Raw genomic sequence first — 14,765 nt, 5'->3', positions numbered from 1 at the left:
ATAGGGTGTTTTGGTCGAGGTGGTGTGCAAAGTGAGAGGGTTAGGGAAAATGATTTGGTAAACAGAGAAGAGGTAGTGAAAGCTTTGCGGAAGATGAAAGCCGGCAAGGCAGCAGGTTTGGATGGTATTGCAGTGGAATTTATTAAAAAAGGGGGTGACTGTATTGTTGACTGGTTGGTAAGGTTATTTAATGTATGTATGACTCATGGTGAGGTGCCTGAGGATTGGCGGAATGCATGCATAGTGCCATTGTACAAAGGCAAAGGGGATAAGAGTGAGTGCTCAAATTACAGAGGTATAAGTTTGTTGAGTATTCCTGGTAAATTATATGGGAGGGTATTGATTGAGAGGGTGAAGGCATGTACAGAGCATCAGATTGGGGAAGAGCAGTATGGTTTCAGAAGTGGTAGAGGAAGTGTGGATCAGGTGTTTGCTTTGAAGAATGTATGTGAGAAATACTTAGAAAAGCAAATGGATTTGTATGTAGCATTTATGGATCTGGAGAAGGCATATGACAGAGTTGATAGAGATGCTCTGTGGAAGGTATTAAGAATATATGGTGTGGGAGGAAAGTTGTTAGAAGCAGTGAAAAGTTTTTATCGAGGATGTAAGGCATGTGTACGTGTAGGAAGAGAGGAAAGTGATTGGTTCTCAGTGAATGTAGGTTTGCGGCAGGGGTGTGTGATGTCTCCATGGTTGTTTAATTTGTTTATGGATGGGGTTGTTAGGGAGGTAAATGCAAGAGTTTTGGAAAGAGGGGCAAGTATGAAGTCTGTTGGGGATGAGAGAGCTTGGGAAGTGAGTCAGTTGTTGTTCGCTGATGATACAGCGCTGGTGGCTGATTCATGTGAGAAACTGCAGAAGCTGGTGACTGAGTTTGGTAAAGTGTGTGGAAGAAGAAAGTTAACAGTAAATGTGAATAAGAGCAAGGTTATTAGGTACAGTAGGGTTGAGGGTCAAGTCAATTGGGAGGTGAGTTTGAATGGAGAAAAACTGGAGGAAGTGAAGTGTTTTAGATATCTGGGAGGGGATCTGGCAGCAGATGGAACCATGGAAGCGGAAGTGGATCATAGGGTGGGGGAGGGGGCGAAAATTCTGGGGGCCTTGAAGAATGTGTGGAAGTCGAGAACATTATCTCGGAAAGCAAAAATGGGTATGTTTGAAGGAATAGTGGTTCCAACAATGTTGTATGGTTGCGAGGCGTGGGCTATGGATAGAGTTGTGCACAGGAGGATGGATGTGCTGGAAATGAGATGTTTGAGGACAATGTGTGGTGTGAGGTGGTTTGATCGAGTGAGTAACGTAAGGGTAAGAGAGATGTGTGGAAATAAAAAGAGCGTGGTTGAGAGAGCAGAAGAGGGTGTTTTGAAGTGGTTTGGGCACATGGAGAGAATGAGTGAGGAAAGATTGACCAAGAGGATATATGTGTCGGAGGTGGAGGGAACGAGGAGAAGAGGGAGACCAAATTGGAGGTGGAAAGATGAAGTGAAAAAGATTTTGTGTGATCGGGGCCTGAACATGCAGGAGGGTGAAAGGAGGGCAAGGAATAGAGTGAATTGGAGCGATGTGGTATACCGGGGTTGACGTGCTGTCAGTGGATTGAATCAAGGCATGTGAAGCGTCTGGGGTAAACCATGGAAAGCTGTGTAGGTGTGTATATTTGCGTGTGTGGACGTATGTATATACATGTGTATGGGGGGGGGTTGGGCCATTTCTTTCGTCTGTTTCCTTGCGCTACCTCGCAAACGCGGGAGACAGCGACAAAGTATAATAAAAAAAATAATAATAAAAAAGATGTTCTGGAAGGAGGTAAATAAAGTGCGTAAGACAAGGGAGCAAATGGGAACTTCAGTGAAGGGCGCAAATGGGGAGGTGATAACAAGTAGTGGTGATGTGAGAAGGATATGGAGTGAGTATTTTGAAGGTTTGTTGAATGTGTTTGATGATAGAGTGGCAGATATAGGGTGTTTTGGTCGAGGTGGTGTGCAAAGTGAGAGGGTTAGGGAATATGATTTGGTAAACAGAGAAGAGGTAGTAAAAGCTTTGAGGAAGATGAAAGCCGGCAAGGCAGCAGGTTTGGATGGTATTGCAGTGGAATTTATTAAAAAAGGGGGTGACTGTATTATTGACTGGTTGGTAAGGTTATTTAATGTATGTATGACTCATGGTGAGGTGCCTGAGGATTGGCGGAATGCTTGCATAGTGCCATTGTACAAAGGCAAAGGGGATAAGAGTGAGTGCTCAAATTACAGAGGTATAAGTTTGTTGAGTATTCCTGGTAAATTATATGGGAGGGTATTGATTGAGAGGGTGAAGGCATGTACAAAGCATCAGATTGCGGAAGAGCAGTGTGGGGTAGAGTATGTGTGGATCAGGTGTTTGCTTTGAAGAATGTATGTGAGAAATACTTACAAAAGCAAATGGATTTGTATGTAGCATTTATGGATCTGGAGAAGGCATATGATAGAGTTGATAGAGATTCTCTGTGGAAGGTATTAAGAATATATGGTGTGGGAGGCAAGTTGTTAGAAGCAGTGAAAAGTCTTTATCGAGGATGTAAGGCATGTGTACGAGTGGGAAGAGAGGAAAGTGATTGGTTCTCAGTGAATGTAGGATTGCGGCAGGGGTGTGTCTCCATGGTTGTTTAATTTGTTTATGGATGGGGTTGTTAGGGAGGTGAATGCAAGAGTTTTGGAAAGAGGGGCAAGTATGAAGTCTGTTGGGGATGAGAGAGCTTGGGAAGTGAGTCAGTTGTTGTTCGCTGATGATACAGCACTGGTGGCTGATTCATGTGAGAAACTGCAGAAGCTGGTGACTGAGTTTGGTAAAGTGTGTGAAAGAAGAAAGTTAAGAGTAAATGTGAATAAGAGCAAGGTTATTAGGTACAGTAGGGTTGAGGGTCAAGTCAATTGGGAGGTAAGTTTGAATGGAGAAAAACTGGAGGAAGTAAAGTGTTTTAGATATCTGGGAGTGGATCTGGCAGCGGATGGAACCATGGAAGCGGAAGTGGATCATAGGGTGGGGGAGGGGGCGAAAATCCTGGGAGCCTTGAAGAATGTGTGGAAGTCGAGAACATTGTCTCGGAAAGCAAAAATGGGTATGTTTGAAGGAATAGTGGTTCAAACAATGTTGTATGGTTGCGAGGCGTAGGCTATGGATAGAGTTGTGCGCAGGAGGATGGATATGCTGGAAATGAGATGTTTGAGGACAATGTGTGGTGTGAGGTGGTTTGATCGAGTAAGTAATGTAAGGGTAAGAGAGATGTGTGGAAATAAAAAGAGCGTGGTTGAGAGAGCAGATGAGGGTGGTTTGAAATGGTTTGGGCACATGGAGAGAATGAGTGAGGAAAGATTGACCAAGAGGATTTATGTGTCGGAGGTGGAGGGAACGAGAAGTGGGAGACCAAATTGGAGGTGGAAAGATGGAGTGAAAAAGATTTTGTGTGATCGGGGCCTGAACATGCAGGAGGGTGAAAGGAGGGCAAGGAATAGAGTGAATTGGATCGATGTGGTATACCGGGGTTGACGTGCTGTCAGTGGATTGAATCAGGGCATGTGAAGCGTCTGGGGTAAACCATGGAAAGCTGTGTAGGTATGTATATTTGCGTGTGTGGACGTATGTATATACATGTGTATGGGGGTGGGTTGGGCCATTTCTTTCGTCTGTTTCCTTGCGCTACCTCGCAAACGCTGGAGACAGCGAAAAAGAAAAAAAAAGAAAGTTAAAATACAAGGAGGGGATTCTAGCCCCCCTGCTCCCGTCCCCTTTAGTCGCTTTTAACGACACATGGGGAACGTGTGGAAGAATTCTTTTTCCCCTATCCCCAAGAATGATGTCAGTGATATACACAGATTAAATAGATCATCTTGGTATGAAACAGCATACACCAGTAAGCATGTTGCAAGTCTAGAGTTACGATCTAAATTTCTTTTGCTGAATACTATGAACATTTCGAGTGTTCATTTTGAGCTTTCATCACTATATCTGATTATCTACAATAAAAATCTTGAATAAATTAATTTACAGGAAAAATAGAAAAATACAACACATGAACAAAGTCCATACAATCTGTTGTATGGAAACTCCAAAAGTAAAGACAAAATTAAACACATGATCTTTAATTTAAATGAAATCAAGCAGGTTCAAACAGTGCCAATAAGCAAATGTGAATAACTGTGGGTGAAAGGCTGTAAGGCTTTACTTCACCTCCATGTTGTGACATACTGGGCCTTACATGGGTTGCTGTATAGTCAAAGAGTCCCATAATTGAGCATCTTCCAGTCTCCTATGTTCTACAATGGTCTAATGGGACAGTTGGAGTGGGGGTGAATCCTCACGGATACAACTCATTTAAAGGCTCTGTTGGTGGGTTAGAAATGAGTCCCGTACTTCTCTAAAACTAGCTTCCACAAGCAATCAAAGAAAACCATTCTCCAATCTACAAACTAATTTCACTCCAAGAAATAATTGTACTAACCTTTGTATGTGTTCATTAAGGTTTGTGAGACATGTCTTGGCTTTGTCCAATATTTTTCTGTTGATGTTGATACTCATTGAATCCACACAAATGTTGTCTGAAAGATGAAGGAAAAATGTAGCTTAATAAAATGTGGATACGCCATATATATGGGGGTAACTGAAGTGACATACTAAGAGATCTGAAGAGGATATATTACAGGCAAGTTGTTGAGGGGTGGGACCTGCATAAGTATTTTGAGGACTTATATTTCTCTTGTGATTCCTTCATGAGGCCACCTAGTGTGATCCTTCTGTATTCATTATGGATCTTGGGAAAAGGGAAATACATGACTTAAAAAACTATGTTGACTTTACTACATGTGGCAAATCATCTATATATATATATAAAACTGATTGGAAATTTGTGTTTCTGAAAATCAAAATGTGCAAAAATGTTACATAACACCAGTAAGATACAAAAGCATATTAGGTGGCATGAACAAATTTTGTCTTCTTTAAAGATATAAATGGTCCTTCAAAATAGATCATGATAACTGAGATAAAGGGAAAGCAAAATCATATGATGTCCCAAATGGATAACTACAAAAATAGCACCTTCACATACTTAGAGTCTTGAACTGGGTGATTGGGTGACTCTCCCACCTACTCATGGTCTGGTGATCTCTATGTACTTCATGCTGGTGCCAAAATATGTTTGCATATTCTTTTATAACATACATATCAAGTGAATGAAAATACCACGTTTTTACCAAAATGATCTCGAAGAGTTCACCAACAATATCTTCTCAATAAACCTATGTGAAAAATAGATACTGTAAAGAGAATAAACAATAGTTTCACATCCCTATGTAAAAATCTAGTAAATCTTAATCTATTTATTGATTTATTATACTTTTTGCTGTCTCCCGCATTAGCGAGATAATGCAACGAAACAGACGAAAGAATGGCCCAACCTATCCACATACACATGTATATACATACATGTCCACACATGCACATACACATACTTAAACATTTCAACGTATACATATATATACATACACAGACATATACACATGTATATAATTCATACTTGCTGCATCTATTCATTCCCGTCACCATCCCGCCACACATGAAATGACAACACCCTTCCCCTGCATGTGGGCAAGGTAGTGCTAGGAAAAGACAACAAAGGACACATTCGTTCACACTCAGTCTCTAGCTGTCATGTATAATGCACCGAAACCACAGCTCCCTTTCCACATCCAGGCCCCGCAAAACTTCCCATGCTTTACCCCAAACGCTTCACATGCCCTGGTTCAATCCATTGACAGCACGTCGACCTTGGTATACCACATCGTTCCAATTCACTCTATTCCTTGCATGCCTTACACCCTCCTGCATGTTCAGGCCCCGATCTCTCAAAATCCTTTTCACTCCATCCTTCCATCTCCAATTTGGTCTCCCACTTCTCCTTGTTCCCTCCACCTCTGACACATATGTCCTCTCTGTCAATCTTTCCTCACTCATTCTCTCCATGTGACCAAACCATTTCAAAACACCCTCTTCTGCTCTCTCAACCACACTCATTTTGTTACCACACATCTCTCTTACCCTTTCATTACTTACTCGATCAAACCACCTCACACCACATATTGTCCTCAAACATCTCATTTCCAACACATCCACCCTCCTCCGCACAACTCTATCTATAGCCCACACCTCGCAACAATGTAACATTGTTGGAACCACTATTCCTTCAAACATACCCATTTGTGCTTTCCGAGATCATGTTCTCGCCTTCCACACATTTTTCAACGCTCCCAGAACTTTCGCCCCCTCCTCCATCCTGTGACTCACTTCTGCTTCCATGGTTCCATCTGCTGTCAAATCCACTCCCAGATATCTAAAATACTTCGCTTCCTCCAGTCTTTCTCCATTCAAACCCACCTCCCAATTGACCTGTCCCTCAACCTTACTGTACCTAATAACCTTGCTCTTATTCACATTTACTCTCAGCTTTCTTCTTTCACACCCTTTACCAAACTTAGTCACCAGCTCCTGCAGTTTCTCACCTGAATCAGCCACCAGCGCTGTATCATCAGCAAACAACAACTGACTCATGTCCCAAGCTCTCTCATCCACAACAGACTGCATACTTGCCCCTCTCTCCAAAACTCTTGCATTCACCTCCCTAACAACGCCATCCATAAACAAATTAAACAACCATAGAGACATCACGCACCCCTGCCACAAACTGACATTCACTGAGAACCAATCACTTTCTATCATATGCTCTATCATATGCCCTCTCCAGATTCATAAATGCTACATACAAATCCACTTGCTTTTCATAATTCTCCCTAACCCTCTCACTTCGCACCCCACCTCAAACAAAACACCCTATATCTGCCACTCTTTCATCTAACACATTCAACAAACCTTCAAAATACTCGCTCGATCTCTTTCTCACATCACCACTACTTGTTATTACCTCCCCATTAGCCCCCTTCACTGATGTTCCCATTTGTTCTCTTGTCTCACGCACTTTATTTTCCTCCTTCCAAAACATCTTTTTATTCTCCCTAAAATTTAAAGATACTCTCTCACCCCATCTCTCATTTGCCCTCTTTATCACCTCTTGCACCTTTCTCTTGACCTCCTGCCTCATTCTTTTATACATCTCCCAGTCATTTGCACTATTTTCCTGTAAAAACCATCCAAATGCCTCTCTCTTTTCTTTCATTAACAATCTTACTTCATCCCATCACTCACTACCCTTTCTAATCTGCCCACCTCCCACACTTCTCGTGCCACAAGCATCTTTTGCGCAAGCCATCACTGCTTTCCTAAATACATCCCATTCCTCCCCCACTCCCCTTATGTCCTTTGCTCTCACTTTGTCCATTCTGCACTCAGTCTCTCCTGGTGCTTCCTCACACAAGTCTCCTTCCCAAACTCACTTACTCTCACCACTCTCTTCACCCCAACATTCTCTCTTCTTCTCTGGAAATCTTTACAAATTTTCACCTTTGCCTCCACAAGGTAATGATCAGACATCCCTCCAGTTGTACCTCTCACCACATTAACATCCAAAAGTCTCTCTTTCATGCACCTATCAATTAACACATAATCCAATGATGCTCTCTGGCCATCTCTCTTACTTACATACGTATACTTACTTATATCTCTCTTTTTAAACCAGGTATTCCCAATCACCAGTCCTTTTTCAGCACACAAAACTACGAGCTCTTCACCATTTCCATTTACAACACTGAACACCCTATGCACACCAATTATTCCCTTAACTGCCACATTACTCACCTTTACATTGAAATCACCCATCACTATAACCTGGTCTCATGCATCAAAACTACTAACACACTCACTCAGCTGCTCCCAAAACACTTGCCTCTCATGATCTTTCTTCTCATGCCCAATAATCTTCTCATGCACCAATAATCATCCATCTCTCTCATCCACTTTCAGTTTTACCCATATCAATCTAGAGTTTACTTTCTTACGCTCTATCACATACTCCCACCACTCCTGTTTCAGGAGTAGTGCTACTCCTTCCCTTGCTCTTGTCCTCTCACCAACCCCTGACTTTACTCCCAAAACATTCCCAAACCACTCTTCCCCTTTACCCTTGAGCTTCGTTTCACTCAGAGCCAAAACATCTAGGTTCCTTTCCTCAAACATACTATTTATCTCTCCTTTTTTTTCATCTTGGTTACATCCACACACATTTAGACACCCCAATCTGAGCCTTCGAGGAGGATGAGCACTCCCCGCACGACTCCTTCCTCTGTTTTCCCTTTTAGAAAGTTAAAATACAAGGAGGGGAGGGTTTCTAGCCCCCCACTCCCATCCTCTTTAGTTGCCTCCTACGACATGTGAGGAATGTGTGGGAAGTATTCTTTCTCCCCTATCCCCAGGGATAAAATCTTTGTAATTTAGAGAAAATATACCGATTCATTCATCCTCTCTGCAAATTTCCTTACAATTAAAGAAAAAGTAAAGAGTCATACTTGCTTGCCATTTCCCACATTCACAAGGTAGCACCAGAAGCAGTAAAAAAAAATGGCCGCATTTGCTCACATCCACTTTCTTAGCTATCATGTGTACTGAGCTGAAATCACATTCCCCATCCACAACCAGGCCCCACATATCTTTCTTTAATTCCCCTAGCTGTTTCCTGTTCCCTGATTCAGTCCCTTAACAGTATGTCACCTCCTGTATACCAAATTGCTCCAATGCACTCTATCCCATCCGTGCATGTGTTGCATCATCTAGCAAGTTCATGCCCAGAGCACTCAAAATCTTTTTCACTCCATGCTTTCATCTTCAGTTCAGTCTCCCCTTCTCTTTTTCTCCTAAACTGACATATATACTCTTTGCTAACCTCTCCTCACCCATCCTCTCCATACATCCAAACCATTTCAACACACCTTTTTTAGTTCTCTGCTTTTATTTACCAAACCTCTCTCTTTCCCTATCATTTCTCACTCAATCAATCCTCCTCACAGTAAACATCCACACAATGCTATATGGATTACTATACCATCAAACCATTTCAACACACCCTCTTCAGCTCTCTGCCTTTTTTTTTTACCAACCCTCTCTCTTTCCCTATTATTTCTCACTCAATCAATCCTCCTCACAGTTCACAACCACACAACACTATATGGATTACTATACCATCAAACATACCCATTTTTGCCCTTAAAGATGGTGACTACTCTTTCCACATAATTCTCAATGTGCCCAAGATCTTCACCCCCTCACCTACCCTAAGACTCACCACAGCTCCCATGGTTCCATTCACTGCCATGTACACTCCGAAGTATTCAAAATTTCACTTCCTCCAAGCTCTCTTCATTCAAACTCACACCAGGACAAACCTTTGTACATGGGGAATAATTCTTCCATTCAATTTTTTAGAAACTGTATATGACTCTGACTTTTTATGTTACGATCAGCTTCAATTCGCTAATTAAAGTGTAACTCCCAGAGACAGAAGGTTAATTACACCAGATAAAACAGTGACAATGTATTTAACATGCAATTCAGGTGACACAATAAAACTACACAATTTAGTTTCCCTGGATCTGAGATCACTTCTACAACACCATATATCCAATTAGGTTGGATAAACAGAATCAACAATTGTACATTTACTATCTTAATTTCTGGTATCATCAAGCCTTGGACAATATGAAGTTTCTCTTTACTTAAAATTCAATTCTGCATCCTAATAAACAAGGCCTTTGCTGAATACTGTGAAAAACCAATAAAAAGAAATTACCAATATTATGTGCTTCATCAAAGACTACACAAGCTTCACTCTTCATTTCCTTGGATACAATCTCTGAAATCTTTGGGTCCAACAAGTAGTGGTAACTGTAGACAACCACATTTGCTTGTAATACCTGAAAAATAAATGTAAATTGGAAAACTTAAATAAACATGCATAAAACCTAATACACAGATGTAGTTTTCTCACATATCTATATCATATGATAATGGCAGAAACCCTTTCAACACCGTGACTTTAGTAGCTGAGATTACCTCCTGATTAGATAAGAAATCATTTCTTCATACAATCATAACAAATGAAACAGAAAATGGTTAGAGGCAAGAATAACCATGCCATGATATATAAAGGCAAAAAAATTCTTTTTCCATCCATCTATTTATTAGTTAACTCCATTCCCATCTTCACGAGGTGGATCAAATATATACAAATCCTCTCAATTAATTCATAAAGACATCTATGAATTCTAATCAAAATTACTTTGATACAAATTAGGGTAAACAATGTTCTTATCACCTACAATATCAAGTAGCTGTTACAAATGTTACATGAGTGAAATATTGTTATGTTTCAGCAGTAGATAAAATATTGGGTGAAATGAAGTACAAAGTGGATAAAAGTTATATTTCACTGCTTTAAAAATTTACAGGGTATACAAAATGTACCCTATTGCTAGGGATAGGAGAAAAATAATACTTCCCATGTATTTCCTGTGTGTCATAGAAGGCGACTAAAGGGGGGGCAGGAGCGGGGGTGGAAACCCCCCTCCTCGTATTTCAATTTCTAAAAAGGAAAACAGAAGGAGTCAAGCAGGGAGTGCTCATCCTCCTCGAAGGCTCGGATTGGGGTGTCTGTATGTAAGTGGATGTAACCAAGATGAGAAAAAAGGAAAGAAAAAAGTATGTTTGAGGAAAGAAACCTAAGTGTTTTGGCTCTGTGTGAAACGAAGCTCAAGGGTAAAGGGGAAGAGTGGTTAGGTGAAGTGTTAGAAGTAAAGTCAGGAATTGGTGAGAGGACAAGAGCTAAGGAAGGAGTAGCACTACTCCTGAAGCAGGAGATGTGGGAGTAAGTGATAGATTGTAAGAAATAAATCTTAGATTGATGTTGGTAAAACTGAAAGTGGATGAAGAGAGATGAGTGATTGTTGGTGCCTATGCATCTGGTCATAAGAAGAAAGATTATGAGAGGCAAGTGTTTTGGGAGTAGTTGAGTGAGTGCGTTAGCAGCTTTGCTTTGATGCACGAGACTGGGTTATAGTGATGGGTGCTTTAAGTGCGAAGGTGAGCAATGTGGCAGTTGAGGGTATAATTGGTGTACTTGGGGTGTTCAAAGTTGTAAATGGAAGTGATGAAGAGCCTGTGGAATTGTGTGCTGAAAAAAGACTGGTGATTGGGAACACCTGGTTCAAAAAGATTCTTTCTTTTTTTTCTTTGTCGCTGTCTCCCGCGTTTGCGAGGTAGCGCAAGGAAACAGACGAAAGAAATGGCCCAACCCACCCCCATACACATGTATATACATACACGTCCACACACGCAAATATACATACCTACACAGCTTTCCATGGTTTACCCCAGATGCTTCACATGCCCTGATTCAATCCACTGACAGCACGTCAACCCCGGTATACCACATCGATCCAATTCACTCTATTCCTTGCCCTCCTTTCACCCTCCTGCATGTTCAGGCCCCGATCACTCAAATCTTTTTCACTCCATCTTTCCACCTCCAATTTGGTCCCCCACTTCTCGTTCCCTCCACCTCCGACACATATATCCTCTTGGTCAATCTTTCCTCACTCATTCTCTCCATGTGCCCAAACCATTTCAAAACACCCTCTTCTGCTCTCTCAACCACGCTCTTTTTATTTCCACACATCTCTCTTACCCTTACGTTACTTACTCGATCAAACCACCTCACACCACACATTGTCCTCAAACATCTCACTTCCAGCACATCCACCCTCCTGCGCACAACTCTATCCATAGCCCACGCCTCGCAACCATACAAAATTGTTGGAACCACTATTCCTTCAAACATACCCATTTTTGCTTTCCGAGATAATGTTCTCGACTTCCACACATTCTTCAAGGCTCCCAGGATTTTCGCCCCCTCCCCCACCCTATGATCCACTTCCGCTTCCATGGTTCCATCAAAAAGAGATATACATAAATATACGTATGTGAGTAGGAGAGATGGTCAAAGGGCATTATTGGATTATGTGTTAATTGAGAGGTGTGTAAAAGAGAGACTTCTGGATGTTAATGTGCTGAGAGGGGCAGCTGGAGGGATGTCTGGTCACTATCTTGTGGAGGTGAAGGTGAAGATCTGTAGAGGTTTTCAAAAAAGAAGAGAGAATGTTGGGGAGAAGAGTGGTGAAAGCAAGTGAGCTTGGAAAGGAGACTTTTGTGAGGAAGTACCAGGAGAGACTGTGTGTAGAATGGCAAAAGGTGAGAGCAAATGATGTGAGGGGAGTAGGCAAAGAATGGGATGTATCTAGGGAAGCAGTGATGACTTGTGCAAAAGATGCATGTGGCATTAGAAAGGTGGGAGGAGGGCAGATTAGAAAGGGTAATGAGTGGTGGGATGAAGGTTATTAGTGAAAGAGAAAGGGAGGAGTTTGGACGATACCTGCAGGGAAGTAGTGCAAATGACTGAGAGATGTATAAAAGAAAGTGGCAGGTGGTCAAGAGAAAGGTCCAAAGGTTGAAAAAGAGGGCTAATGAGAGAAAGGATGAGAGAGTATCATTAAATTTTAGGGAGAATAAAAAGATGTTTTCAAAGGAGGTAAATAACGTGAATAAGACATGAAAACAAATGGGAACATAAATGAAGGGGGTAAGTGGGGAAGTAACAACAGATAGTGATGAAGTGAGGAGATGCAGTGAGTATTTTGAAGGTTTGCTGAATGTGTTTGATGAAAGAGTAGCAGATATAGGGTGTTTTGGTCAGGGTGGTGTGCGAAAAGAGAGGGTAAATTGCCAGAAGCAAGGATGTAAGGCATGAGTACGAGTAGGAAGAGAGGAGAGTGACTGGTTCCCAGTGAAGGTTGGTCAGCGAAAGGGGTGTGTGATGTCCCCACAATTGTTTAATTTGTTTATGGATGGGTTGATAAGGGAGGTAAATACAAGAGTTTTGAAAAAAAAAGGGTGAGTATGCAGTCTGCTGGGGATGACAGGGCCTAGGAAGTAACTCAGTTGTTGTTAGCTGATGATAAAGCTCTAGTGGTTGATTCGTGTGAGAAACTCCATAAGTTGATGACTGAGCTTCGAAAAGTATGTGAAAGAAGTTGAGAGTAAATGTGAATAAGAGCAGGGTAATCAGGTTCAGTAGGGTTGAGGGACAAGTTAACTGGGATGTAAGTTTGAGTAAAGAGAAACTGGAGGAAGTGAAGTGTTTTAGATATCTGGGAGTGGACTTAGTAGAGGATGGAACCATGGAAGTGAGGAACAGGGTGGGGGAGGGGGCGAAGGTTCTGGGAATGATGTGTGGAAGTTGTTGTTCGCTGATGATACAGCGCTGGTGGCTGATTCATGTGAGAAACTGCAGAAGCTGGTGACTGAGTTTGGTAAAGTGTGTGAAAGAAGAAAGTTAAGAGTAAATGTGAATAAGAGCAAGGTTATTAGGTACAGTAGGGTTGAGGGTCAAGTCAATTGGGAGGTGAGTTTGAATGGAGAAAAACTGGAGGAAGTGAAGTGTTTTAGATATCTGGGAGTGGATCTGGCAGCGGATGGAAACATGGAAGCGGAAGTGGATCATAGGGTGAGGGAGGGGGCGAAAATTCTGGGAGCCTTGAAGAATGTGTGGAAGTCGAGAACATAATCTCGGAAAGCAAAAATGGGTATGTTTGAAGGAATAGTGGTTCTAACAATGTTGTATGGTTGCGAGGCGTGGACTATGGATAGAGTTGTGCGCAGGAGGATGGATGTGCTGGAAATGAGATGTTTGAGGACAATGTGTGGTGTGAGGTGGTTTGATCGAGTAAGTAACGTAAGGGTAAGAGAGATGTGTGGAAATAAAAAGAGCGTGGTTGAGAGAGCAGAAGAGGGTGTTTTGAAATGGTTTGGTCACATGGAAAGAATGAGTGAGGAAAGATTGACCAAGAGGATATATGTGTCGGAGGTGGAGGGAACGAGGAGAAGAGGGAGACCAAATTGGAGGTGGAAAGATGGAGTGAAAAAGATTTTGTGTGATCGGGGCCTGAACATGCAGGAGGGTGAAAGGAGGGCAAGGAATAGAGTGAATTGGAGCGATGTGGTATACCGGGGTTGACGTGCTGTCAGTGGATTGAATCAAGGCATGTGAAGCGTCTTGGGTAAATCATAGAAAGCTGTGTAGGTATGTATATTTGCGTGTGTGGACGTATGTATATACAAGTGTATGGGGGTGGGTTGGGCCATTTCTTTCGTCTGTTTCCTTGCGCTACCTCGCAAACGCGGGAGACAGCAACAAAGCAAAGAAAAAAAAAAAAAATATATACATATATATATATATATATATATATATATATATATATATATATATATATATATATATATATATATTATCCCTGGGGATAGGGGAGAAAGAATACTTCTCACGTATTCCCTGCGTATCGTAGAACGCGACTAAAAGGGGAGGGAGCGGGTGACTCGAAATCCTAACCTCTCGTTTTTTTTTTAATTTTCCAAAAGAAGGAACAGAGAAGGGGGCCAGGTGAGGGTATTCCCTCAGAGGCCCAGTCCTCTGTTCTTAACGCTACCTCGCTAATGCGGGAAATGGTGAATAGTTTCAAAGAAAAAGAAAAGATATATATATATATATATATATATATATATATATATATATATATATATATATATAGCGTGGGCTATCGATAGAGTTGTGCGCAGGAGGATGGATGTGCTGGAAATGAGATGTTTGAGGACAATGTGTGGTGTGAGGTGGTTTGATCGAGTGAGTAACGTAAGGGTAAGAGAGATGTGTGGAAATAAAAAGAGCGTGGTTGAGAGAG

At 41.7% G+C, this 14,765-nt stretch overlaps 1 protein-coding gene across 3 annotated transcripts in view; it reads right to left on the bottom strand.

Moving 5' to 3' along the window:
- Xpd (general transcription and DNA repair factor IIH helicase subunit Xpd) overlaps positions 1-14,765 on the bottom strand; it is a 213,631-nt gene that overhangs the window by 137,775 nt on the left and 61,091 nt on the right. For all 3 annotated transcript variants that reach the window (XM_071667819.1, XM_071667817.1, XM_071667818.1), the window contains exons 6-7: positions 9,767-9,890; positions 4,478-4,574 (exon numbers count right to left, since the gene is read on the bottom strand). In XM_071667819.1, coding sequence (XP_071523920.1) covers positions 4,478-4,574; positions 9,767-9,890 — 221 coding nt within the window. The remainder of the gene's footprint in view (positions 1-4,477; positions 4,575-9,766; positions 9,891-14,765) is intronic.

This window comes from Panulirus ornatus, chromosome 12 (assembly GCF_036320965.1).
Source record: "Panulirus ornatus isolate Po-2019 chromosome 12, ASM3632096v1, whole genome shotgun sequence".
In the NCBI taxonomy this organism is placed as follows: Eukaryota; Metazoa; Arthropoda; class Malacostraca; order Decapoda; family Palinuridae; genus Panulirus; species Panulirus ornatus.
This window is presented reverse-complemented; position numbering and strand designations above follow the sequence as displayed.